Source organism: Sapajus apella, unplaced genomic scaffold, assembly GCF_009761245.1.
Source record: "Sapajus apella isolate SASKATOON/1434 unplaced genomic scaffold, GSC_monkey_1.0 scaffold35, whole genome shotgun sequence".
NCBI lineage: Eukaryota > Metazoa > Chordata > Mammalia > Primates > Cebidae > Sapajus > Sapajus apella.
Genome location: NW_022436975.1, coordinates 22,609,382 through 22,634,652, shown reverse-complemented (window position 1 = coordinate 22,634,652; position 25,271 = coordinate 22,609,382). Strand labels below are relative to the sequence as shown.

General features: G+C 34.7%; 1 protein-coding gene across 1 annotated transcript in view; it reads left to right on the top strand.

Moving 5' to 3' along the window:
• Window positions 1-25,271, top strand: part of TRPA1 (transient receptor potential cation channel subfamily A member 1) — a 65,183-nt gene that overhangs the window by 24,397 nt on the left and 15,515 nt on the right. Inside the window, exons 6-20 of the mRNA XM_032296329.1 lie at window positions 193-301; window positions 796-941; window positions 1,934-2,070; window positions 4,336-4,384; window positions 5,955-6,054; window positions 6,723-6,823; window positions 7,852-8,021; window positions 8,107-8,271; window positions 9,836-9,950; window positions 10,919-11,085; window positions 13,125-13,218; window positions 16,186-16,245; window positions 16,780-16,878; window positions 23,715-23,785; window positions 24,402-24,564. Coding sequence (XP_032152220.1) covers window positions 193-301; window positions 796-941; window positions 1,934-2,070; window positions 4,336-4,384; window positions 5,955-6,054; window positions 6,723-6,823; window positions 7,852-8,021; window positions 8,107-8,271; window positions 9,836-9,950; window positions 10,919-11,085; window positions 13,125-13,218; window positions 16,186-16,245; window positions 16,780-16,878; window positions 23,715-23,785; window positions 24,402-24,564 — 1,746 coding nt within the window. The remainder of the gene's footprint in view (window positions 1-192; window positions 302-795; window positions 942-1,933; window positions 2,071-4,335; window positions 4,385-5,954; window positions 6,055-6,722; window positions 6,824-7,851; window positions 8,022-8,106; window positions 8,272-9,835; window positions 9,951-10,918; window positions 11,086-13,124; window positions 13,219-16,185; window positions 16,246-16,779; window positions 16,879-23,714; window positions 23,786-24,401; window positions 24,565-25,271) is intronic.

Genomic DNA, 25,271 nt, shown 5'->3' with positions numbered 1-25,271 from the left:
AAATGTCTGTATTTCAGAATCTTAGCCTACTTCAAAATTACCTCCTTGCCTAGATTTTATCACATATGAAACTCTCTATGTACTTTTACATAGACATACAATAGTAAAATGATATGGGAGAGGCAAGTAAATTCTCATCCACCCTTGTGATTTGGGGTTTAACTGGTGTCATTTTTCATTCTATTCTTCCAGCTTACCAAAGGAGCTAAGCCATGTAAATCAAATAAATGGGGATGTTTTCCTATTCACCAGGCTGTATTTTCAGGTTCCAAAGAATGCATGGAAATACTATTAAGGTTTGGTGAGTAGAGGCTTTTCCAAGTTATATACTAGAAATAAGTCTATTCTGGTGGATGCTATTCATTTGAAATTTTTTTTTCAGACAGAGTCTTGCTCTGTTGCCCAGGCTGGAGTGCAGTGGTGCAATCTCAGCTTACTGCAACCACTGCCTCCTGGGTTCAAGTGATTCTCCTGCCTCAGCCTCCTGAGTAGCTAAAACTATAGGCATGTGCTACCATGCTGGCTATTTTTTTGTATTTTTAGTAGAGATGAGGTTTCATTGTGTTAGCCAGAATGATCTCAATCTCCTGACCTCATGATCCACCTACCACTGCCTCCTATAGTACTGAGATTACAGGCGTGAGCCCCCACACCCAGGCTAATTTGAAAAATATTTAACAGAATTAAATACAAGCTTTTATGTATCTCAGTGCCCTTTCTTTTTTTTTCTAATAAAAAACCTCCCTATTGTTCATTTTATATATTTGTTATGTTGAATGTTATTTCCTTCTAAAGGTGAAGAGCATGGGTACAATAGACAGTTGCACATCAACTTCGTAAATAATGGGAAAGCCAGTGCTCTCCACCTGGCTGTGCAAAATGGTGACTTGGAAATGATCAAAATGTGCCTGGACAATGGTGCACAAATAGACCTAGTGGAGGTAAGTCTTCATATTCTCTATGACACTTTTATCTTAGAATTGTCATAACCATATAAAATGCTTTACAGCTCTTTCACAGTTAATTTAGATTGAAATACATGAAGAAATATTATTTCCTTCTGCTTATAAAGAAGCAGAACAAGGAAATACCCCAAGTTTCAATCTATGTAAAGAATTTTGAGAGCTCCCAACACAATTGCAGACACAAATACAGACAGAATAAAGAATATATATCTAGTGCCATTGCCATTAAATCAGTTAAAGCCTACCCTCAGAAGATGATAACGTTCAGCCAGGAACATTAAAGCCCAACTATGAATGTATTTGGTTTTAGTTCTACTCAGAAGAGCTATCATTTTTAAACTAAGGATCACTTAACTAATTTCTAAGAATAGGTATGTAAAAGTGTTGACTGTGTTTGGGATCTGACCTTATGCCATGCTTCTCTTACCAAAAGTTGAGAGTTTTGGCCCTTTTTCCTTCAATGTCTGAGTTCTGGGTGGCAACAAGCTCCCCTCCAGGATACTGCAAATGCCTGTGTTTTCTGGAGGAAGAGAAGATTGGTTATTAATCTCATGTGGCTTCTGGACACTGATCCTAAGTCCCTTCAATATGGAAATGAAGAGCTGCCTTGGGTGGTATGGAGTCTGAAGTCACTTCATATACTGAGTACTTACAGCAATGAATGAGACACTGTTCTCATGTTCCTGGGGGAAAGAATGGCACCCAGACAAAGATGGAGGAAGTATATGCCAAGAGTTGTTATATTAGGAGGAAGCTCAATTGTCAGCTACAATTTGGATATGGATGCTTGTCTCTGCAGGTCCATGAAATCAAGAAGTATCTGTCATATTTCAGATGATCAATGGTGATCAGTTTGATTGATACTCCTTGATTTTATGAACCTGGGAAGAAAAAGCTCACAGCTCAATATAAATCATGTTCTTACATTGAGATTTAAACATTGATTCTGGTATTAAAACCCTTTACAGAAGGGGAGGTGCACAGCCCTTCATTTTGCTGCCACCCAGGGAGCCACTGAGATTGTTAAATTGATGATATCGTCCTGTTCTGGTGGCATGGATATTGTTAATACAACCAATGGAAGTGGTGAGACCATGCTTCACAGGCAAGTTTCCTACCTGTCATTCTGTATACAGACTTTTTGTCTTCATGTGTTAAATTAGACATTGCAAGAAGCCATTAACACTAATGCTAGGAAAGATTTTGTGGTTCAAAAGAATAAGCAAAGATAACAAAGACCCTGTGGATCAACTGGAATCTCGTATGTTCCTTCGGAATGAGAATAGAATGTTAAAGAAATTTCATAGAATAAAGTCACCTGGGGTGTTTTCTGATTCAAATCCAGTGGATATAGGCTCAAGATTAATTTTGTATATGCTAAAGATGTCTACATACAAGGTCTTCCAAGCCATTTCTAATCTGTTCCAATTCCTCATATTTATTTTATCCCCATTTTTAGTGACAAAAATGGAGCAGATACATATCTTTATTTCACCTTTCCCATGCTAATCCTTCTGCTAATCCCCAAATTATAGATAAATGGTTTCAAAGGATATAGTTTCAGGAAATTATAACCAAGTTGCCAAAACAATAACCAATTGATTTGAAGTTTAACAGAAATATACATCAGGCAAAGTGTATTAAAAAATAGGCTTACTAGGTTCTGGGACAGAAAACAAGCAGTGTAGCCTGGAAATTCAATTCTTGTGGAAAGACGAGTACCAGATGCTACCCATGTGAGTGAAAGAGGTGTCTGAGGGTGAGCCTTCACTCTCTCGGTCTCTTACACACACACACACACACACACACACACAGAGTCAGAGCTGCCGATATATTTTTCATAAGCAACCAGACCTGGAAATCTACAATATCTCTTAGAAAAAAAGAAACTCTAGCTACCAATACAAGATCTATTTCTAATAAATGCACACACTAGCAAAACCGCAAGGCACAATAGGATATGTTTGAATAGAATGGAACTCCCACTTAGGATGAATTTGCAAAGTAAAATTTTATAGCATAAAAGTAATAAAAAACTATGAGGTTAACAAAAGGCCAACTTATTTCCAAGAAAATAGAAATAATAGGGCATTCCAAAAAGAATTTTGAAATAAAGATATTTAAGACCTTAAAATTTAAAGGAAGGAATAATCAGTTATGTAAAACTAAATATATGAAGATAACATAAGACTGTGAAAAACAGATTGTCATATATGAATCCAGTATTGGTGATACAAAAATGATTCGGTAAAAAAGAAGTTAAAAAGGAGTCATTAAAATAAAATGAAAACTCAGTAGGTAGACTAGCCTCTAGACCAGAGATTCTCAAACTGTTGCATGTTAGAATCATGTGGGCAGCTCATAAAATCCCAGTGCCAATTTATAACCTAGAATATCAAAATCTTTGGGATGAGTCTCAGGAGTTAAAGAAAAAAATTGATTCCAATGTGTCACCAATTTATAAACCCAATGATTTGATTATTATTAAAATGTATCTTTAGAACACAGTCTTAATATATTAATATGCATAACAAGAAATTGTTTTAGGAGAATGGGGCCTTAATGTTAGAATTTATTCCCTAAAATTACTAAATATAATTAATGTATTTTAAATATAATGCAACCTCTGGTCAATTTGGGGCGAAAATTAGCAAACCGATTCTGAAATTTATGTATAAAAGGCCACGAATAGCTGAGACAACCTTGAAGAAAAGAAATGAGATTTGTGATGGGAAACACAAAGCTTTAAATCATTAGCATGGACATTTGTTATGGTGGTGCTTTAATACAGATTGAAAATTTTACTTGCTTTGTGATTAACGTTATCCTTATGACTGCCGGTGAGATGATACCAAAATGTTTCAATTCTTTCCATAATTTTTTTTGGCTTCAGAAAAATTCAGAAAAGCCAACACTGCCTTTTAACTTTTGCCAAAGAGGAGTCCCTCAAAGAGGAGGTTTTGAACACTGCAGATGAATTTGAGGCACACCTTACATGTAGCTGTTGCTATTCCCCATGATGATAGCAATACCAGCGATTCCCTTGTCTTTCCTATCTTGGGACAAATGTTACTACCCACTGCGTAACATCTTCATGGTGATTTTATAGGAGAAAATAGGTTTACTAAAGGATGAGGAAGAAAATATTGTGATGTATTTGGTGTTTCCCTATTATTCTTACTTTGAAAATGCTACCCTAATCAGAATCAAATTACAAATTTTAAAAGCTTACTAATTCTCTAACATTCTATCATGTTACGCTATGATTGGTTAAATTCACTTTTTGAATATAGTAGCTTTATTAAATACATTTATATTGACATCAATAGTACTTTAATTATAATATTTATAATTTTGTGTTTTTTTTCAGAGCTTCATTATTTGATCACCATGAACTAGCAGACTATTTAATTTCAGTGGTAACTATTCCGTTTACTGGTTTATTTTTATTACTATTTATAGTTGAAGAAATCATATAATTACATAATATGGATTTTCAAAAATGAATCAAATTTTAATTTCTTGCTCATTAGCAAAAACAGTGTACAAAAAGATGATTGACACACTTGGAAGTGGAGTATATTGTATATGAATACCTAACGGCCAAACATTACTGTGAAGTCAGAGTGTCAAAGCATACTTTTGGATATCCATATCAGTGGTTTTAGAGCAGAAAATTTGCAGGTACATTGTAAGGAAAGCTGTTCCCATGGCCTGTAACAGGATCCTCTGGGGGAGTGGGCTTGGGCGGTGACCCTTCTTCAGCCCTGGTGGCTTAAGATGGAGGCAGGACAGGCAGCACTGGGGAAGCTCCTATCCCAGCTACCTCAGTGCCGACTTTAAAAACTGAGGAGTTGTCAAAGATTTATTATAAGTGAAAGTATGAAGCATGAGATCTTTTTCACTCTGGGAAGTGGAATCAGTCAGCTTTGAGTTGAATTTTAATAAGCCCTTTACACGGATGAACATTTGGTGAATTTATTTAAGCCACACTATATCAGCAATGATGGATTTCCATTTTTAGTATGGAACATGTGTGTATTGTCAATGATAACTGTTTAAATTATGATAGTTACACAGATGAACACTGGGGAGACTCATTATATTCCATAAACTATGCATTATATGCCATAAACCATAAACCATAGGTCATGCATGGTTTATGCAAAGGCTGCATCTCTTCACCAGACAAGAGAACTGTGGCAGAGCCTCACCGACCACCATGAAGCTGGCCAGGGGATGCTGTTCCCATTGTCATCTATGTTCAATGATCCCCCAAAAGAACAAAGAAATATTGACATTTAGAATTTAAGCTACTTTTATCACCCTATCTAAAATATAGAATTATTTCCATGAAATTTTAAAAGGCCTTTGATTTTTTGTCATATCAAATATTATAATACATAATGGTTAACATTGACTTATTCATTTTAAAAAACATATATTTAATGTGATTTTTAAATATAAATTTTCTTAAATAATGTTTGGTTAAAATTTTACTTTAGGATTTGAGTGATTTCAATTCAATTATTTCAGTTCATCTATTTCAGATAAAATAGGATTTGTAAAACAAGCAAATAGTTTTTTGTGACTGTTTCTTAAATCATATGTGCAGTGAATTTGGAAACCTTTTAAAATTGTAGACATTTAAAAATTATTTCTTACAGTGGAAACTAAACAATTGATCTAAGTAAAAGGATATTATTTTTATGATTCAGGTAGTAACTAGAGCTATTACCAGGTGTCCGTAAAAAGCCTAATATATGATAATAATTTCTTTTTGAAATTATAAAAGAAGTCCTTGATTTCTGTTGATACAACATGTGAATTATGGAAAAATTTCAAACCATCCTATAATTAGCCATGTGCATTGGTGCTAGCCATAATACAGACGCTCTATATCAATGAATTACCATTATTTAGAGATTTCAATATATGCTGAATTACCTGTTTCTAAACTCTTTGTTGAATGACTTGTTTGATTTTTAGGGAGCAGATATTAATAGCATCGATTCTGAAGGACGCTCTCCACTTATATTAGCAACTGCTTCTGCATCTTGGAATATTGTAAATTTGCTTCTCTCTAAAGGTACTAAGAGGTCTTTGGAAGTACTACTCATTTGGTTAGATGAACATTCATTGTGTACCAAATAAACATTCATTGTCTGCCACCATCTATTGTGTGCCAGGCCCTGGGCCAGGTGCTGTGAATACAAAGATAAGCAGAACACTTTCCATGTCTAGAATAATTTTTAGTCCAGTAAGGGAGAAATTTTTGAAAAGATAATTTCAGAACAACAGTAGATAACATTTATAAAGCAATTGCTATGCCCCAGGCATTTGCTGAACATTTTTAATCAACCTTCTTTCAATGTATCAGTCCTATGTGATGTAGGTACTATAACTATCCCCGTTTTAGATGCTAACCTGGGCCTCTGATAAGAAAGAAGTGAGGTGTTCTTCTCTGCTGTCCTCTTCTTTCTTTAATGTGTCTGTGTTTATATTTTATGCTTTAAAAAGTAAGTCCTAATGTACTAATGTAATGTATCATATATTTTCTATATCGCTGACACACACAGACACAGAGTAAGGTAAACCCATTTTTAAATATGTTTAATTTCTCATCTAACCATGATTTCCTGTAAACTTAAGGTCAACAATGTTTTAAGCCAAAATTTTTTGGTAAGTTGAAAATCCACATAAACAATGCTTTAAATAATTGAATAGAATTTATATTTACATAGTGATTTTTTTTAGGTGCCCAAGTAAATATAAAAGATAATTTTGGACGTAATTTTCTGCATTTAACTGTACAGCACCCTCATGGATTAAAAAATCTGCAACCTGAATTTATGCAGGTAATGCATATCTATGGATTTCCATTAACTGAGTTGGGTTCAACAGGAAATAAACTAATTTTGTTTATTATAATTTTTGTCATTATGTAAACTGATTCTGGAATTTTAAAAATGTTTTAAAATAAAGATGACATATTTGAATATTTAGGTACAACACAGCGATGGTGGTGGTGATGATGATGATGATGATAATTGTACTGAGATTGAGTTTTTTATCTTACAAAGGGATTTCATATACAATCATCTATGCTAAAGATACATCCTTAATTAGTTTGATTTTCTTCATTCTTTGACCATTATGATTTACATATCGGTGGAAATCCCAAGTATGAGAATGAATTGTGAATACTCCACTATCAATTCAGAAAAATTACTCAGCATACTTGGTTTGCTGAGGAGAGGTTGAAAGCATTGTTTTTGTATTTATATTCACCAGCTAATACTTACTGAATGACTATCATGTTCATATGAAATATATCACGTTTTTATCATAAATAAATTTCAATATTGTCACATTCTTTAATAAAGAATCAAAAATATGTATGTATCTGAACATTTAAAAAGCAGAATGTTAATTGATAGGCTGAGGATGCTCATTTATCATTCATTTTTTATTTACTATACATATAAAAGATAAAGTAAACCTAATGCTAACATTCCATTTGTTTTACATATTAACATGAAGCTGTTGGGTGTTATCTGGGGGTGGGAGGAAATGAGAGGAAGGGCAGAGGGAAGCCATGATCAAACATGTTTGAAACAATGTTGAGTTAAAAATGTTAAGTACATTTTCCTACTTGCAGGATCTCTCAGATCCTTTAATATGGTAATGTAGATTACATGGAGACAGAGCATTCAACTTCATTCAAATTTATTTTACTCTAGAATCCTTTAGATTTTTTGTTTTTGTCTCCAAGAAATACTCATTGTACCTTGTTGAAAAATATTTTCCTACAGAATAGTTTGAAAACCATCAAATTAGCATAATAATAGCAGAGTTATTTGTATAACATTATTTTTTTCTATAGATGCAACACATCAAAGAGCTGGTAATGGATGAAGACAACGATGGGTGTACCCCTCTACATTATGCATGTAGACAGGGGGGCCCTGGTTCTGTAAATAACCTGCTTGGCTTTAATGTGTCCATTCATTCCAAAAGCAAAGATAAAAAATCACCTCTGCATTTTGCAGCCAGGTAGGAGTCAGTCTAGCAATGTATGAACATGTCTTCTTTCTCTTTAATATTTGCCTTGAAAATCTGAAACCTAATTTTTTCCAAGTTATGGGCGTATCAATACCTGTCAGAGGCTCCTACAAGACATAACTGACACGAGGCTTCTAAATGAAGGGGACCTTCATGGAATGACTCCTCTCCATCTGGCAGCAAAGAATGGACATGAAAAAGTAGTTCAGCTTCTTCTGAAAAAGGGTGCATTGTTTCTCAGGTGAGGATATATGATTGGAGTGTTTATATAGTCTCTTTAATTTGCTATTTTCAGGCTATCTTTTCATTATATTTTTAATTATATTTTCTAACTTTACATCTCACTAAGTACTTTTGTCCATTTTATTTTATCATCAAAACACATATAAGTTCTAAAGATACTGAAAGAGAAGTCAGTACTTTTTCCAGCTGACAAAGACTTTGAAGTTTATAGAGGTGAAGTTTGTTCAAGATCACAGAATAAGTGGCTTTGTGTAGACTCTTTCTCAGAACCTTTGAACTACAGTTCCTCATATTTTACCTCATCATACTGCCATCTTCCTGTGTAGATACAAAGCTATGGTTGTGTATGTGTGTGTGTACATGTACACACACCACACAAAACATATAAATTCAAATACCGTACTTTTCATTCAATCTGATGAATGGCAGCCATAAAAATCTCCCTTTAAGTGACAACAGGAGATAGTAAAACATTTCTGAATTTCATTATACTTAAATGAACTCAAGCACAAGAAACAAAACCAAATTAAAATATGGAAGCATAATAAAATATATGGCATAATTAAATGATACTGTGGTAAAAAAGAAAATTCTGAAAACATTTTATAGTGGTTTTTCATTTGGTATTTTACCACAGCAGTATCAAAGAACTTAGTAGGCTAATGTTCAAAAACACGTATCCTTACCAGATTATTAATGCCAGCAAAATTGGTGCTATAGCTGCAAAAACGAATGTTTCCTCAATTTCTTCTGGTGTACGAGGAAACACCAAGCAACTGACCTGCAAAGGACACCCACTAGACCCAGATCAGACAGTTGTTGCTTAATTCCATCATAACTGAAATAGCAACATGGCTCTTGCACCCTGAAACATCTGCTCACTAGCACTGAAATTAAATGTGTAGGGAATTTTTTTCTAATTCAAAAAAAAAAGGATAACTAATATGACAAGTCTTCCCTGTCTTTACATCTTGAATTTCTGTAAAAAGGATAAACCTTTTCAGAAGCAATTGGGTAAGCATCTTTCAGAGCACAAGAGGAAAGTTTTTCAGACTTGAACTCTTAGAATAGTAAGTGAAACTAAGCTAAGTATCTTATAGCCATGTACTATATTATTGGTATTATTACCAGTAACTGTTGACCATAAAGACTAACACCACTTCACCGCTTCATAAAGGTTTTTTTGATACAATGTTCAATGAAAGAGTAAAACAAGATTTAAATTGATGGATATACGTTCATTATGGCTTTGAAAAAATTATGTTTGACACAGACACGCTAAGTGTACTTCTACCCCAAAGCGTTTGATAATCTGTTTATATACTTTCATATTTTAAACCACTAAATAAAAAATAGTGTGAATCACATTAGAAATAGGTTATTTAAGATCACTGAGCTTGAAATTAGCTCATTCATCACAAATGTTTTATAAATATTTAGTTGCCAGATCTCAGTTGTGTGTTTTGTTGTCATCACATTTACCTAGAATGAACCAAGTGGCATTCCATCCCACTTGTCATCTGTTAAGTATATGCACACATCTTTTCTTAACTCTTTACCAGTGACCACAATGGCTGGACGGCCTTGCATCATGCATCCGTGGGTGGGTACACTCAGACCATGAAGGTCATTCTTGATACTAATTTGAAGTGTACAGATCGCCTGGATGACGACGGGGTACGTACTGTGGTCCCCACGCTTACCCAAAATTTCGACATAGCAGAAAATTCCAATATTGCCAGAAAACCCTCCTAGACACCTTTTACCTTCCTTGTACCTTTTTTGTTGGGTGTTTAGCACGTGGACTCTTAAGGTGAAGTATGAGTCAAAAGGCAACAGAAATGGGAGAATACCAAGGGGTGAATGAATGTTGAGGAAACCCCTAGTCTCACAGAGGCTGGTCCACAGGCCATTGTGAGTTGATGGTCAAGTTTTACTCTCTGTTAGGCCCAGATAAATGAAGGCATGAGTGAGTTTTCATTAAAATAAGTGTTGCTTTGAAGTATATTGATTTGAAATGCTGCCCTTTATTGTGCAACTATGTCCTTCCTTCTTTGGGAAAAAGTATTGAAATATATATTTGTTCATAAAATGATGGAGATAGAAGATTCTTGTTGCCTTTTCATAAAAAAAGTCTTTATGTGGGGAAACTAAAAACTGGCAAACTTCTAACAGTCTGTGATTTTTAAAAACTTTTACAAGCTTAGGAAACCCCAAATCTATAAGCCACTGCTCTCCAGATGATCAGTCTCAGTATTTTCTTCTGTGTTCAACCCAACATCTTTACCCTGAAAAGCTTGCCTTTTGTCCTTGTCGAATCATCCCATTGCAAAAACAACACAAAACAAATGCCTTGGAATTCATTCATATTCTCTCTCTCTCTCTCTCTCTCTCTCTCTCTCTCTCTCTCTCTCTCTCTCTCTCTCCTCTCTCTCTCTGTCATACACACACACACACACTTCCCACACATGCACACTCACTATAAACTCATTATTTTTAAGCTTGATTCTGAACACCAGTTTTAAATGCTACATATTTTGGTATTAAATAGTTAATGTTGCTAAGATCTTTTAAGCAGTTTAGCAGTGAAATAAGGCAGATTAGGCATTGTCACCACATCTTCTGTGTCTGTTTTTCTTCAAAAGAACACTGCACTTCACTTTGCTGCAAGGGAAGGCCACGCCAAAGCTGTTGCCCTTCTTCTGAGCCACAATGCTGACATAGTCCTGAACAAGCAGCAGGCCTCCTTTTTGCACCTTGCACTTCACAATAAGAGGAAGGAGGTGGTTCTTACGACCATCAGGAGCAAAAGGTACGCTGTCTTCCTGCCCACTGTCATTAAGTGTTCTCTGGTGTCGGGGATGATTCTAAGTCAGAGAGTAAAGAAAAGAAAAGAAATGAGTTTCAGTCATTAATCAAAATTTAAAATATCAGTTGTTCACATCACTTTTCAAAAAGTTTTTATTTTTACCTTTTTTTTTGAGACAAGGTCTAGCTCTGTCGTGTGCAGGCTGGAGTGCAGTGGTGTGATCTCTGCTCACTGCAACCTCCGCCTCCCGGGCTTCAGCAATTCTCATGTCTCAGCCTCCCAAGTAGCTGAGCCACCATGCCCAGCTAATTTTTGTATTTTTAGTTGAGATGGGGTTTCCCCAGGTTAGTCAGGCTGGTCTTGAACTCCTGAGCTCATGTTATTTTCCCACCTCAGCCTCCCAAAGTGCTGGCATTACAGACATGAGCCACTGTGCCTGGTCCTTTTTATTTTTAATTAGTGTGGGCAAATAGTAGGTGTGTATATTTATCAGGTACATGAGATGTTTTGATGCAGGCATGAAATGCATAATAATTACATCATGGAGAATGGTGTCTATCCCCTCAAGCATTTATCCTTTGTATTACAAACAATCTAATTACGGTCCTTTATTTATTTTTAAATGTCGACCTAAATTTATAAATAAATTTTTTTTATTTATAAAAAATAAACTCTCTGATCTTCAGTTTATATTTCTTTTCTTTACTTTTTTTTAGATGAGGTTTCACCATATTGGTCAGGCTGGTCTCAAACTCCTGACCTGAGGTTATCCATTTGCCTCGGCCTCCCAAAATGCTGGGATTGCAGGCATGAGCTACCTTGCCCAGCCCAGTTTATATTTCTTAAAAAAATAAAATATGAGTACATAAAACCAAGCTTCACAGTACTCTTGTCAGACTCCAGGGGTTCAGGCGTGTGTAGTGTCTGGAACCATGTCATTGTCAAGCAAACTTTGCACTGCCCTCCCTGAACTTGCCTGACACATGCCAATAGAAACCCTAAAACTGGATGCTGGTCAAAATATTCCCCAAGGTAAATCCAGGTAGTTATCAGTGTCCTATAATGGGATGTCTCTTAACACGTAATCTTTATGGTTTCTAAACCATACTCCAAGGAATTTTAATGATGAAGTTAGAGGATAGTTTGTCTTGTTTCTCATAATAACTTTATAATATTACTTTCTATAATAATCACAGATAGATATGCACAAGGGCCCAGTGTCACCTAGTTGTGGACACAGAGTGAACAATCTTATATTCAAGGCAGATCAAGTCTGTGTTTTTGAGCATGAGCAGTCTAAAAACATCTCCTACTGATCATCCCTTGAAAGCACATTTCAATGAAAGTGTTCAACCCAAACTTTTCTTTTGATAATGTAGATATACTAGATGGACTTTATTGATAGAGTGTAACAGAAAATTAGATAGGATCTAGAAGGTGAATGGGATCTTCTTTGCCTCCTGCCATAGATTTAGTTCCTCTTTGGTATGGTAAGCACCTTCTTACCCTGTTCGATTGGATGGTGATGAAGAAAATGTGCAAAATTGGAATGTTCTGGCAGAGGCTATGTGTGTCAATGCACTTTACAGGTGTTAATTTGTAGTTTAACTCAATACACCATGTACACATGTATTAGTTATTAAATTTGGGCCCAGTATTTACACTGATGGTGTAGGTATGTGAATGTGGAATCTCTACCCAATGTGGTCACCTCTATAAGTACTTACCATTTCATGACTTCAGGAGAAAAAGAAGATATAGTCCCAGCTTCTTTGAATGGCATTTAGATAAAGAGACAGAACAATGATTATAACAGCCATCCTGAAATTTGCCCACATTCCTAATGTCCAATAATGGACAAGAATCCATTTTACTGGGTTGATCTTGATTTACATGTTGGTTCCATTGAAACCAAGGGTAAGCATTGCAGTTCATGAATAAGCTTAAGTTTAGGTGTCTCCTAAAGAAATAATCTTGAGTTTTAGCTGTTGTACAGAACAGAAGGATGACCTGTGCTTATCTTACTTATTTATTTTTTACAGATGGGATGAATGTCTTAAGGTTTTTAGTCATAATTCTCCAGGCAATAAATGCCCAATTACGGAAATGATAGAATACCTCCCTGAATGCATGAAGGTAAACTCTCTAAAGCAAAATTCTTCCTGGGTTTATGCTTGGCATATATGATATGAGGATTTATTGTTGTAATCACAACCTAATAATAATAATAATAATAGTTTCCGTCTTTACATAAAGCTTCTCATTTTCCATAGACTATAAGGGAAGTTAGATGATAACTATTTAAGGAAGGCGTTCTTGGATTAAAGAATCCTACTAGTTATCATATGTAATACAGAATAATATGATAAATTTTTTATTTAAACAATCTGCACCTATAACAGAGACTAGGAACTGGTGTTTGCTGGCTGAATAAAATCTTCATATAAGTTTTGCTTGGCATGCATGCTATTGTTGTTTCAAATTTGCATGAATTGCTAATATTTGAAATCAGGATGCTTTCCTGCTTTCCTTAAGGAGGAAAGTCAGATATACCAGGAGGCAGTAACATATAGTGACACAGGGAATAGAAGACCAGATTTGGCACCTTTTGGAGGTCCTGGGATTTAATCCTCATGCTGCCTTTTGCTCTGTTGTTTTAGGCAAGTCATTTTACTTCTTTGAGCGTTATTTTCCATTTTCTTTATTTCTAAAATAATGATGCTGATACTGATCTTACAAAGTGATTACAAAAACGGGGGTAAAATATATGAAGTTCTAAGGATAATGGTTCATACATAATATACCACCTACTGATTTTATACTGCTTATGTGCTTAAGTACTACTGGCACTTATTGTTTTTATTTGTTGAACAAAGACTTATTGTGCACTAAATATTTTGGGCATTTTTTCTTTATGATACCTAATGAAGATTGGAGCCAGACTAGTACACAAATGGCCTACGGAGTAACTTTTAAGTGCCTACGTGCATCAAAGGACACATGAACAATCTCAAACTTTCTTATTCTGTAATTACAGTTGTTAAAATTTGTCTTAATGAACAATCGGAGATACATATTTTTTTTTTTTTTTTTGAGACGGAGTTTCGCTCTTGTTACCCAGGCTGGAGTGCAATGGCGCGATCTCGGCTCACCGCAACCTCCGCCTCCTGGGTTCAGGCAATTCTCCTGCCTCAGCCTCCTGAGCAGCTGGGACTACAGGCACGCGCCACCATGCCCAGCTAATTTTTTGTATTTTTAGTAGAGACGGGGTTTCACCATGTTGACCAGGATGGTCTTGATCTCTTGACCTCATGATCCACCCGCCTCGGCCTCCCAAAGTGCTGGGATTACAGGCTTGAGCCACCGCGCCCGGCCCCGGAGATACATATTTTTATAGAATGTTTCCTACAACAGTATTTCTAACTGTAAAACAATGTTGGAAACATAAACAGTTGAAATTATACCAAAATGTTAATAAGAAGTATCTGTTATGGAATTAGGATTAGTTTTTAATTTCTTCCTTATATGACTATATTTTCTAGATAATTGTCTATAATGACTTTATTATTTTCATATTGTGACTACTTTTCAACAAAATAAGTGAACTTACATGTTTTAATTTAGCCTGACATAGTGCATTTGAATCACTTACAGAGCACTTCTGAAAAGTTCCTCTTGAAATCTCTGCAGCCCTCACCCAAGGCAGCCCATCCTTTATTTTGCTTACGTTGATTACTACAAAGTTTTCAAACCATAAAAACCAGACCTGCCTGTTTCTACCTTGCACAGTACTACTATAGTCTTGTCTTTATTTTTCATGATGCTTTTTGTGGCCCCCAGTACTGCCATCCAGCCACAAACAGAGCCTTCCTTGTAGTTTTCTTAGTCCCTTTGAAACCTGAGACCAGCCAGGGCCCTGTTTATTCCCTTCTGGATATAGTTTGACCCTCTACCCTCAAGTTATGCATGTGGGGGTTCACCAGATACCCCAGGAGGTCCTAGATGCATTGATGGGGCTATAAGGGGTATTGTGTCCAGTCCTGGTTCCAAGAGAGCAGCCTGGCTAAGTGGTATTTCTTTCTCAGGATCATAAATTTGGACCACTGGATTTGGGGTGTCTCGAATTGTTTATGCAGCTCCACAAAAACATTTGTTCCCACACACCATAGGGGTGGCTCTAATGACCCCATAAGTGTTCTTTCCCTGAGTTAAGTATCTAGAGGGTCTTCATCTATTTCTGATTACAACATCGATCCCCCACTATCCTGTGCACCCCTCTCTAAACACACTCTCTCTCCCTGTTGCTTAGCAAATGAGGTATGGAAGCAAGCACATTACTGCAGACTGGGGAAATTCGGAAGATAGAACTTAAACCATAAAAGACTCCATTGTTAGGATGAAACCTCTCGATTAGGAAAAATAAGTTGTCACTGTAAGTTACTGAACAAAGGAATTAGATTGACTATGCTTTACCCCAACTACTTGGGATCAGAAGTGTTTTGGATTTCAGAATATTTGCATACACACACACACACACACACACACACACATACACGTGTGCGTGTGTGTGTGTGTGTGTGTGTGTGTGTGTGTGTGTGTGTGTATAGAGAGAGAGAGAGGTGTCATAAGGATGGGATACAAGGGTAGATACAAAATTCATTTGTGTTTCATATGCTCCTTAAAAGCATAGCCTGAAGGTAATTTTATGTAATATTTGTAGTAATTTTTATATTAAATTTGTAATAATATTTGTACATAAAACAAAGTTTGTATTATTAAGTACTTATGTGTAGAATTTTCCACTTGTGGCAATATGTGGCACAATTAGTAGAATAGCTCTTGCCCAGATTTTAGTACATGCAATTTTATTCTCAAGCACGTGTATTTGTCTGTATCACTTGGTATTTCTGGGGCATGCAGAAGTATTTGTAACATTTTGTATTTTAAACTTTGTTTCTGAATGACATATATTATAATTTATTCTTGAGATGCAAGAAGCCAACGAAAGGAAATGCGTCTTGTTTGTTATTTTAGAAATAGGGTAAAATCCTTCCTAATATCTAGTTACTGCCCAGTATCTTAGCTAGTTTTTCTGTTTCAAAGGTACTTTTAGATTTCTGCATGTTGCCTTCCACAGAGGACAAGTCCTGCAGAGACTACTATGTAAGTTCATTTTATCATCATAATTTGAAATTTGTTCTGTTATAATTCTTTGAAAAATATTAAAAATATTGTTACTATTGATCTGTAATCTACTGTAAGTATTGGTCTCATTTATCATGTTATTATATTATCTACCTGTGAGAGAATTTTTCCATTTTCTCCTCAGTTTTCCCTAATATTTTAATAGTTTCTAATGGCATCATTTAGTGTTATTTCTAGTCTTTATATTTCCCTGGGTAGTTCTTCCTTAATAATGAAGATCTAAGAGATCTAAATGATCTTTTGAGACTTACTCTCTTTCCATGCCTATGAGATATAAAGCAATTAAATAACAGTCTTTCAGGATATTTATTTTTAGAAAGAATATTCAATAACTTAATTTCTTTTCTCCACTTGATATAACTCAACTTTGTTCAAATCACTTAATTTTCAGCAGAATTGTAAACTTGTGTATTCGATTTTTCAAGAATGATTTTTGGGGTTCTATACTTGACTAACTGTACTTTTAAATATATATATATATATCTTCTACAGATCGAGTATAATTTTAAATATCTTCAATGCCCATTAGAATTCACCAGAAAAACAACACCTACACAGGATATTACTTATGAACCTCTTACAGCCCTCAATGTAAGTTCAATGTTTTCATTATCTAGGTAGTTTCTAGCTTGGTTCTAAAATGTTTAAATACAGTAGTCTAAAACGTTTCAATACTTGATGGATGGAGAGAATTCCAGTTTTATAGTTCTATGTCTATGTCTGCCATGTGACTTAACCTTCTATTTTTTAATAAAGAAAGCAATCTTTTTTTTTTTTTCAATTGCTATAAAGTTCTACACTTCATTTCTAATGGTCACTTAAGGCCTGCTCCAATACAGAATAAAATAAACCATGGACAACACAGGTAACACTTGCCACCTCTATCCACCTACATATTCAAGAGTTTTCTCCAGTGTAAACCACAGGAAAATGCAAGGGGTGATATTTCTTAGCCACAGCTTCTAATTTCAGCCAGCTGCTGGGATCCAAGTAAACGCTGACCATTCAGAGGTTCTTAGATCTTAGGTTCCAGAGGAATGACCCAATTTGAAGTAGGCTTTGAACACACAACATTAACTTGAGTTTCTCAAGAAACTTTTTTTAAAAAAGCTATTATTTAAAAGATGCTTTTACATTTCTAGTCAATGAAGCAATGAAAATCATGCTTTTGATCCCTTTCAGCCTAAATCAAAGGTCTCAAACTGAAATAACAACAGAGAAAATAGTAACAGATGAGTAACTTAGGCTTCTGGTTAAAAGGACAGTGACTACTAGTTCAACAAATCATTGCCAGGTGGCAATAGCAGCCCACACTTGTGTAAATACTGGCAACAAATTAAAATTGTGTCCATGCAAAACAAAACATATTTAAGGACTGGATTTGCAAATTTTGGTCTAGATTTGTGGTACCTAATATGGGAGGCAGTAGTCACATGTGGCTTCCTAAATTAAAAAGTAGTTAAAATTAAATAAAGTTAAAAATTTATTTTTCAGTCACACTGGCCACATTTTAAGTGCTCAGTAGCCTATCTGGCTTACAGCTCTCATATTACACTGCACATGTAGAAGACATTTTCATCATTGTGGAAAGTTCTATTGCACAACACTGCTCTAGTTCAATGAAGAATTTTCATTCACTTTCAATGAATTCATTTCCCTACATTGAAGCCTTTGGTACAGACCATGGCAGCACCCATCACCCAAAGTTAAACCTACAAGTCTTACTGAGTACTTGGAGCATAAAGAATGCAGACTCATGGGGATTTTATGCTCTAAACACTGGTGATGGCAACTGACTTACCTTTGCTGTAAGCACTTCAGCTCTCCTTGAGTATATTTTGCTATTAGTATAGTTCTTAATCGATAACCCAGTGATCTAACAGTAACTACGCTATAGTTATACTTAGAAAATTTGTTGCATATGTATGTTTTTAAATTATAATTTAAAAATATAGATAATACTTCAATTAGAAAGAAAACGTATCTATTTTTGTTTCTATTATCAGAATAAGAATAGGAGGAAATAAGATCTATGTAGCATATAAAAAGAAATAGACAATATACAATGGGCAAAGTATAACTTAAATAAAATAGGTTCACTTAGATAATGCAATGCACTAGGTAAAAAACCAGCATGTGATTCTATGATGCCTTAATAGCTTAGGAAACCTTGCTTTAGTTATTTATAAATGAGTTGAGTGGGGCTCTTCAAGAAGGCAGCTGGCCTGATGAGAAATTATTGTGCACAGAAAATTTGAAAGCCTACATGGACCAAACAGAGAACATAAGAAATCAGATGCTGAGATTAAGACAAACTGGAGCCAGTGAGAAGCTAATTCATTAATGGTGCATGCAAGAGTAGAGCTACTGCAGAAAATGTAAAGTCTTATTTATACTTTATTTGGGAGATTTTTAAACTTACAATGTACTAGCCTGCCTCAAGGGGTAAGTTTGCTGTATTATTAGTTTAAAAACAGAGTTGCAAGATTTCAGAAACATAAGAGGATTGTTTTAATGAAGACAGATGAAAAACAAATTTCTGTATGTGTCTCTAGTATGGTATTTTAAAATACAATTAATAGTAACATTTTGAATTACTCTCACAAATATTTTTCCATATTTTTTATTTTAGCTTGAAGAAACCATTAATTTTCAATGGAAAAAAAGTCAGTTATGCATGGAAATTTAGATGAGGTTTCAAAAACAATAGTTAGATCCTGCCAGGTTTCCTCCCCACCCCCAGAATAGCTAGATATGTAGCTTTATGGGCTCCACTGGGCATCCAACTGATAATGAATATTTGCAACAAGGAGTTCTTTAGTTCCCCCAGAATATTGTGCACAAATATATCTCAATTACTTTTCAAATGGTTGGGGTAAAAATAAATTTAAAAAAAAAAGGTTAACCTGGAAATATTCCATTGTTATTGTCACAGTGGTAGTTTTTAAACTGCAATCTCTGGCTGGTTGAATCAGAATTATTGTGGTTCTTGTTAAAACAAAGTTTCCTAAGGCCCATCTTAGCCCTACTAACCAAGAATTCTTGAGGGTAGACCTAATAATCAAAAATTTTAAATAAGCTTCTGAAGGCTGGGTGCGGTGGCTCACTCCTGTAATCCCAGCACTTTGGGAGGCCAAGACAGGCAGATCACAAGGTCAGGAGAGATCGAGACCATCCTGGCCAACACAGTGAAACTCCATCTCTACTAAAAATACAAAAATTAGCTGGGTGTGCTGGCTCATGCTTGTAATCCCAGCTCCTCGGGAGGCTGAGGCAGGAGAATCACTTGAACCAGGGAGTCGGAGGTTGCAGTGAACTGAGATCATACCGCTGCACTCCAGCCTGGCGACAGAGTGAGACTCCATCTCAAAAAAAAAAAAAAAGAAAAGGAAAAGAAAAAAGGCCTTTGAAAAGATTTTTATGAACACTAAGATTGAGGAAATCTAATGCAATGCTGATAAAAACTAAAAACTACAGTGTAAGGTTTTTCAAAATGTAGGTGGGTGTTTAATGCAAAAACTAGAAGTTGTTTGATAGAATAATTTTGGGAAGTACAAAGTTAATACAAGGAAGCTAAAACTAGAAATTCCAACTTCTATCTAAAAGTTATCTAGAAAGATGGACATTTTTAAAAACAGAGAGAAGGAAAATTAAAGATAATGTCTAAGAATTTTCTAGAAATGAAATATATGTCATCAAATTAAAAAATATACTTCCCCAAGGGCTAAGAAGATCATCTTGGCTGCATCATTTTTAATTATAAAATGTGAAACAATAGTAGTATTTATCAATAAGGGAAGGTCTCTATAAACTACTATATCCAAATAATGGAATATTAAGCAGTATTTAAAAATAATCTTCTTGATGAATCTTTATATAACCTTGATATGTTTCTAGGTTGAATAAGCAAATTGAAGACATAATTTGAGTAAGAACATAAATACAAAATAATTATCCTTTTTCTCCATAACTACATGTGAGTTTTTGAAAATGGATGTTTATGTATAGAAATATAGAAAATGATTTGGAAAGACGCACAAATTAGCAATGGTGACACTACTGATGAAATGGAGTTCTGCCCAGAACTGAGGCTTAGATGTGGTGACAACTACAGCCTATTCCAATTTTTCAGTAATTTAAGGAAGAATTTATTTGGGTATTTCTTTTTTTTTCTCCAACTTGTGCTAAAAGCATAAAGTTAAAATTACTGTCTTAACTGTTTTCAAATGTATAGTTCAGTAGTGGTAAGTGTTTTCACATTGTTACTCAAGAGATGTCTAGAATTCTTTCATGTTGCAAAGTGAAACTCTGTACTTATTAAACACTAACTTCCCCTCATCTTTCTCCCAGCCCTTGGCAACCACACTTCTACTTTTTGTTTCTATGAGTTTTCTCCGCCTTAGGTCCTTCATATAAGTGTAATCTTACAGTATTTGTACTTTTGTGACTGGCTTATTTCAATTACTGTAATCTCCTCAAGGTTCATTCATGTTACAGCATTAAGACTTCCTTCTTTTCTAAGGCTGAATAGTATTTCATTGTATGTATATACCACATTTTCCTTATCTGTGTCTGTTGAGGACATTTGGGTTGCCTTCCCTTTCTGACTATTGTGAATAATGCTATAGCAAACACGGGTATACAAATATCTCTTCAAGATCCTGCTTTAAACTCTTCAGATACACATTTAGAAATAGGCTTGCTGGATCGTGTGGCGATTCTATTTTTAATTTTTTGAGGAACCGCAATACTGTTTTCTATCATGGCTGTCTCATTTTACATTCCCACCAGTAGGGCACAAGAATTCCAGTTTCTCAGCATGCTCACCAATACTCGTTGTTTTCTGTTCTTTTGATAGTGGCCATCCTAATGGATGTGAAGTGGTATCTCATTGTGGTGTTAAACTGCATTCCCTAATAATGAATGATGTTGAGAATCTTCTCATTCAATAGTCATAAGCAGTAGTGCTTACTGACCATTCATGTTTTCTTTGGAGAAATGCCTATTTGTAGCCTTGACCCATTTGTAAATTGGGTTATTTATTGTCTTGTTGAATTGTAGGAGTTCCTTATGCATTCTGGATATTAACTTCTTATAAGATATGTAATTTGCAAATATTTACTACCATTCCATAGGTTGCCTTTTCACCTTGGTCATTGCTTCCTTTGCCTTGTAGAAATTTTTAACTGTGTATAGTCCTATTTGTCCATTTTTGCTTTAGCTGCCTGTCCTGTTGGTATCATTCTCTCTTTTTCCCTTATTGAGTCTAATAAAATTTTGTTAATTTTGTTTATCTTTTCAAAAAACCAACTCTTGGTTTCATTGATTTTTTTATGTTGTTTTTCTATTCTCTCTTTCATTTATCTCTGCTCTAATCTTTATTAATTTCTACATTTTGCTAATCTTAGGTTTAGTTCTTTATTTCCTTGAGATTTAAGGAATTATAGATTTGAGATCTTTCTTCTTTTACAACCTAGGTGTTTACCATCATAAACTTGCCTCTTAGTACTGCTTTAGCTGAACCCCATGCATTTTGGTATATTATGTTAGTATTCATTTTTCTCCAGATATTCTCTAAATTTCTCTTTTATTTTTTCTTTGACCTATTTGCTATTTAAGAGTGAGTTGTTAAGCTTCCATATGTTTCTTGATTTTCCTATTTTCCTTCTGCTTTTGATTTCTAGTTTTATTCCACTGTAGTGAGGAAGATATTTTATATGATTTTAATCTTTTGAAATATTTAAATACTAGCTTTGTGGCCTAATATGTGGTGGTGTATCTTAGAGAATGTTCTATGTGTGCTTGAGAAGAATGTTTATTCTTCTGTTGTGTCAGAGGATGAACTATTCTGTATATGTCTGTTAGGTAAAGTGATCTATGCTGGTGTCAAGTCTCCTGTTTCCATGTTGATCTTCTGTTTGGTTGTTCCATCCGTAACTGAAAGTCAGGTAGTAAAGTCTCCTACTATTATTGTGTTGCTGTTTATTTCTGCCTTCAGTTCTATCTAAGTTTGCCCCATAGTTTTGGGGGCTCTAATATGATGTGTGTATATATTTATGATTGTCGTATCTTCCTGGTGAGTTGACCTTGTTATCATTACATATTGTCCTTCTTTGTTTCTTGTCACTGTTTTTGTCCTAAAGTCTATTTTGTGTGATGTAAGTATGGCCGTCTCTTTTCACTTCAGGCTCTCATTTGCATAGAGTATTTTCTTCCATCCATTTACTTTCAGCCTGTGTTCTTATATCTAAAGTGAGTCTCTTGTAGACAGCATATAGTTGAATCCTGTGTTTCATCCAGTCATTCAATCTTTGTATTTTAATAGGAGAGTTTACCACTTTATCTTTAAAATAATTACTGACAGGAAACAACTTACTATTGCCATTTTGTTAATTGCTTTTAGTATGTGGTTGCTTTTTTGTCTCTTTTCCCCTATATCTCTGGTGCTGTAGCAAGTCGTGATACTGGGACACTGCCTAGCATCTGTCGGTGACACGGTATCTTCTCTGGTGCTAGACTAAGTCCCACTGATCTACTTTGTTATCAGTGACCCCTTTCTGGCACCCATTAGTGTCAGAGCTTATATTCAGGCAAGATAAAAATCATTCCATTGGACAGCCCCTTAGAAGTCAGAAGTCAATGGATATGTTCCACTCTTTTCTTTCTCTTTCCAGGGAGAAGGCAGGATTTGGGAGTTTTCTCCCAATGTGATTTGCCAGAGGGAGGAGCTGTGGCAAGTAAAGGCCATGAATTTTCCTATTGTCTTTGATATGGTTCTTTTTGGCTACATGCTCACCTTGGGTGCAGGAACCCCTTAACTAGGTTCTAGATTGCTTGCTCACGAAGGAAATGGTCTGTGTATTGTTTTTAATTCCATGTCTGTATGGAGGAAGGGGGACCTGGGACTTTATATTTTGCTACCTTGTGGGCATCAGTCCCTCTATTTATGTATTTCTTGAATAATTAAAAACTAATTTTTAAGTAAATACTAGTCACAGATAACTCTAATGAAAACTTATGATCTAGATTAATTCAATTTAACAGCTATATATGTGTATTCTACTGCATAAAATCCTTCTAGACAGATAAGGCTGAATTTCTTCAAAGACAGAATGAAGATGTAACTCCTGCTAATTTATCTTTAATATCCTTTCCTGTTGTAACCCTGTATTAGATTAAAAAGCTTATGCTAGGTCAAGAAGTCAGAGATCTAAAGAGACAGACTGAATCAAACAATTGTACTTGTACAAAATGATTCTCTCTAATTTGTTTTTTTAAAATGTTGATCTAATTTTTATTTTTTCAAATGTTCTAAAATAAGTGTTACTATTGCAATATCAAAACAAAGTTCTAAAACCAGACAATAAAAAGATTATTTTATACTCAGTAGTGAATTATGATTGTTTTTTATTATTTTTATTTCTCAGGCAATGGTACAAAATAACCGCATAGAGCTTCTCAATCACCCTGTGTGTAAAGAATATTTACTCATGAAATGGTGGGTATTGAATAGTATTTCTTTTTTAATGCTATGCCTATTGGATCTATTAAAAAGTCTTCCAAACAATTATATTTTAATGTTTTAGGTTTTGTTATTTTGATGTTTTTTACTTTGAAAAAATAAGTAAGGCAAATATTGGTATTAAAACTTCTGGCATTATCATTAAATGAAATATTTGGAGGGTGGGAGGGAATTATCATAGAAGACATGAAGAAGCTCTTTAGAGCCTACAATTTATCTTTAACGTTAAATGAAATAGTTGGGGCATGGAAAGGAATCATTATATAGGACATGTAGAAATATCCTAGACCCTGAAATTTAGTTGACAATGAAGAATGAGGTGTGTTCTAAAAAGAGCACTCATATTGCTGTCAGATTATATGGGTTAACATATCAGCTCTTTCATTAGTTTGTTAAGTCATAATTTGCTTAGAACCTGAGATTAGTTCTCTGAAAATGAAAAAGGTGAATTAGAAGATTTACTTCATTCTAAGCTTCAGTGAATTTACCAATGAGATTTCTGAAAGGGATTATAACCACTTTTCCCCCAGGTGTCTTATATAAATATTTTTGCTTAAAATGACTCAGTTCTGGTTTGCTTAAATTTTTGTAGGATGGCTTATGGATTTAGAGCCCATATGATCAATTTAGGATCTTATTGTCTTGGCCTCATACCTATGACCTTTCTCGTTATCAATATAAAACCAGGAATGGCTTTCAACTCAACTGGAATCATCAATGAAACTAGTGATCATTCAGAAATACTGGATACCAGGGTAATTTCACATTTTAACTTTTTAAAAACAAAGGATTATAAAAATGTGTTTCTTCTTAAGACTACTAAACTTATAATAAATCAGACATATCAGGACTTTATTATAAATAGTCTGTAAGAATTCATATATGATACTAATTTCTCCTAAAGTCCTTTGTGGAAGGAGAGGACATGTAAACAAACAGGTCAACTAATAAATTTGTAAACTAATTTAAAAGGAATTGACATGTGTTAGATGCTAGCTTAAATACTGAGGTGTAAAATTTTAAAATACGTGTCCAAGAAGGCAGATTTGTGGTTGCCAGGGACTGTGGGACATGGGAAGTGAGGTGAGATGCTTTGTGGATATATGGTTTCCATCCAAGATGATGAAAAAGTTATGGAACTAGATAATGGTGATGGTGGTATAATACTGTGAATATACTTAATGCCACTGAATTATATATTTTAAAATTTAAATGCACATGTAAAATATAAGACTTTTAAAATGTAAGTTTTATGTTACATGTATTTTGCCACAATAAACAATTTTATATAGGTCTACAGATTCATATTCTTTTTAAATTCAATTAGCAAATTTTCAACTTCACTTAACAGGGACATTCTGAAATAAGGGTGTGTTCACTTCTAGTAAATGATATGAGTACTGGCGTCAGTTAAATTTTCTGTTTAAGTCAAAGTGGACAGTATATAGAAATTTTTAAAAAA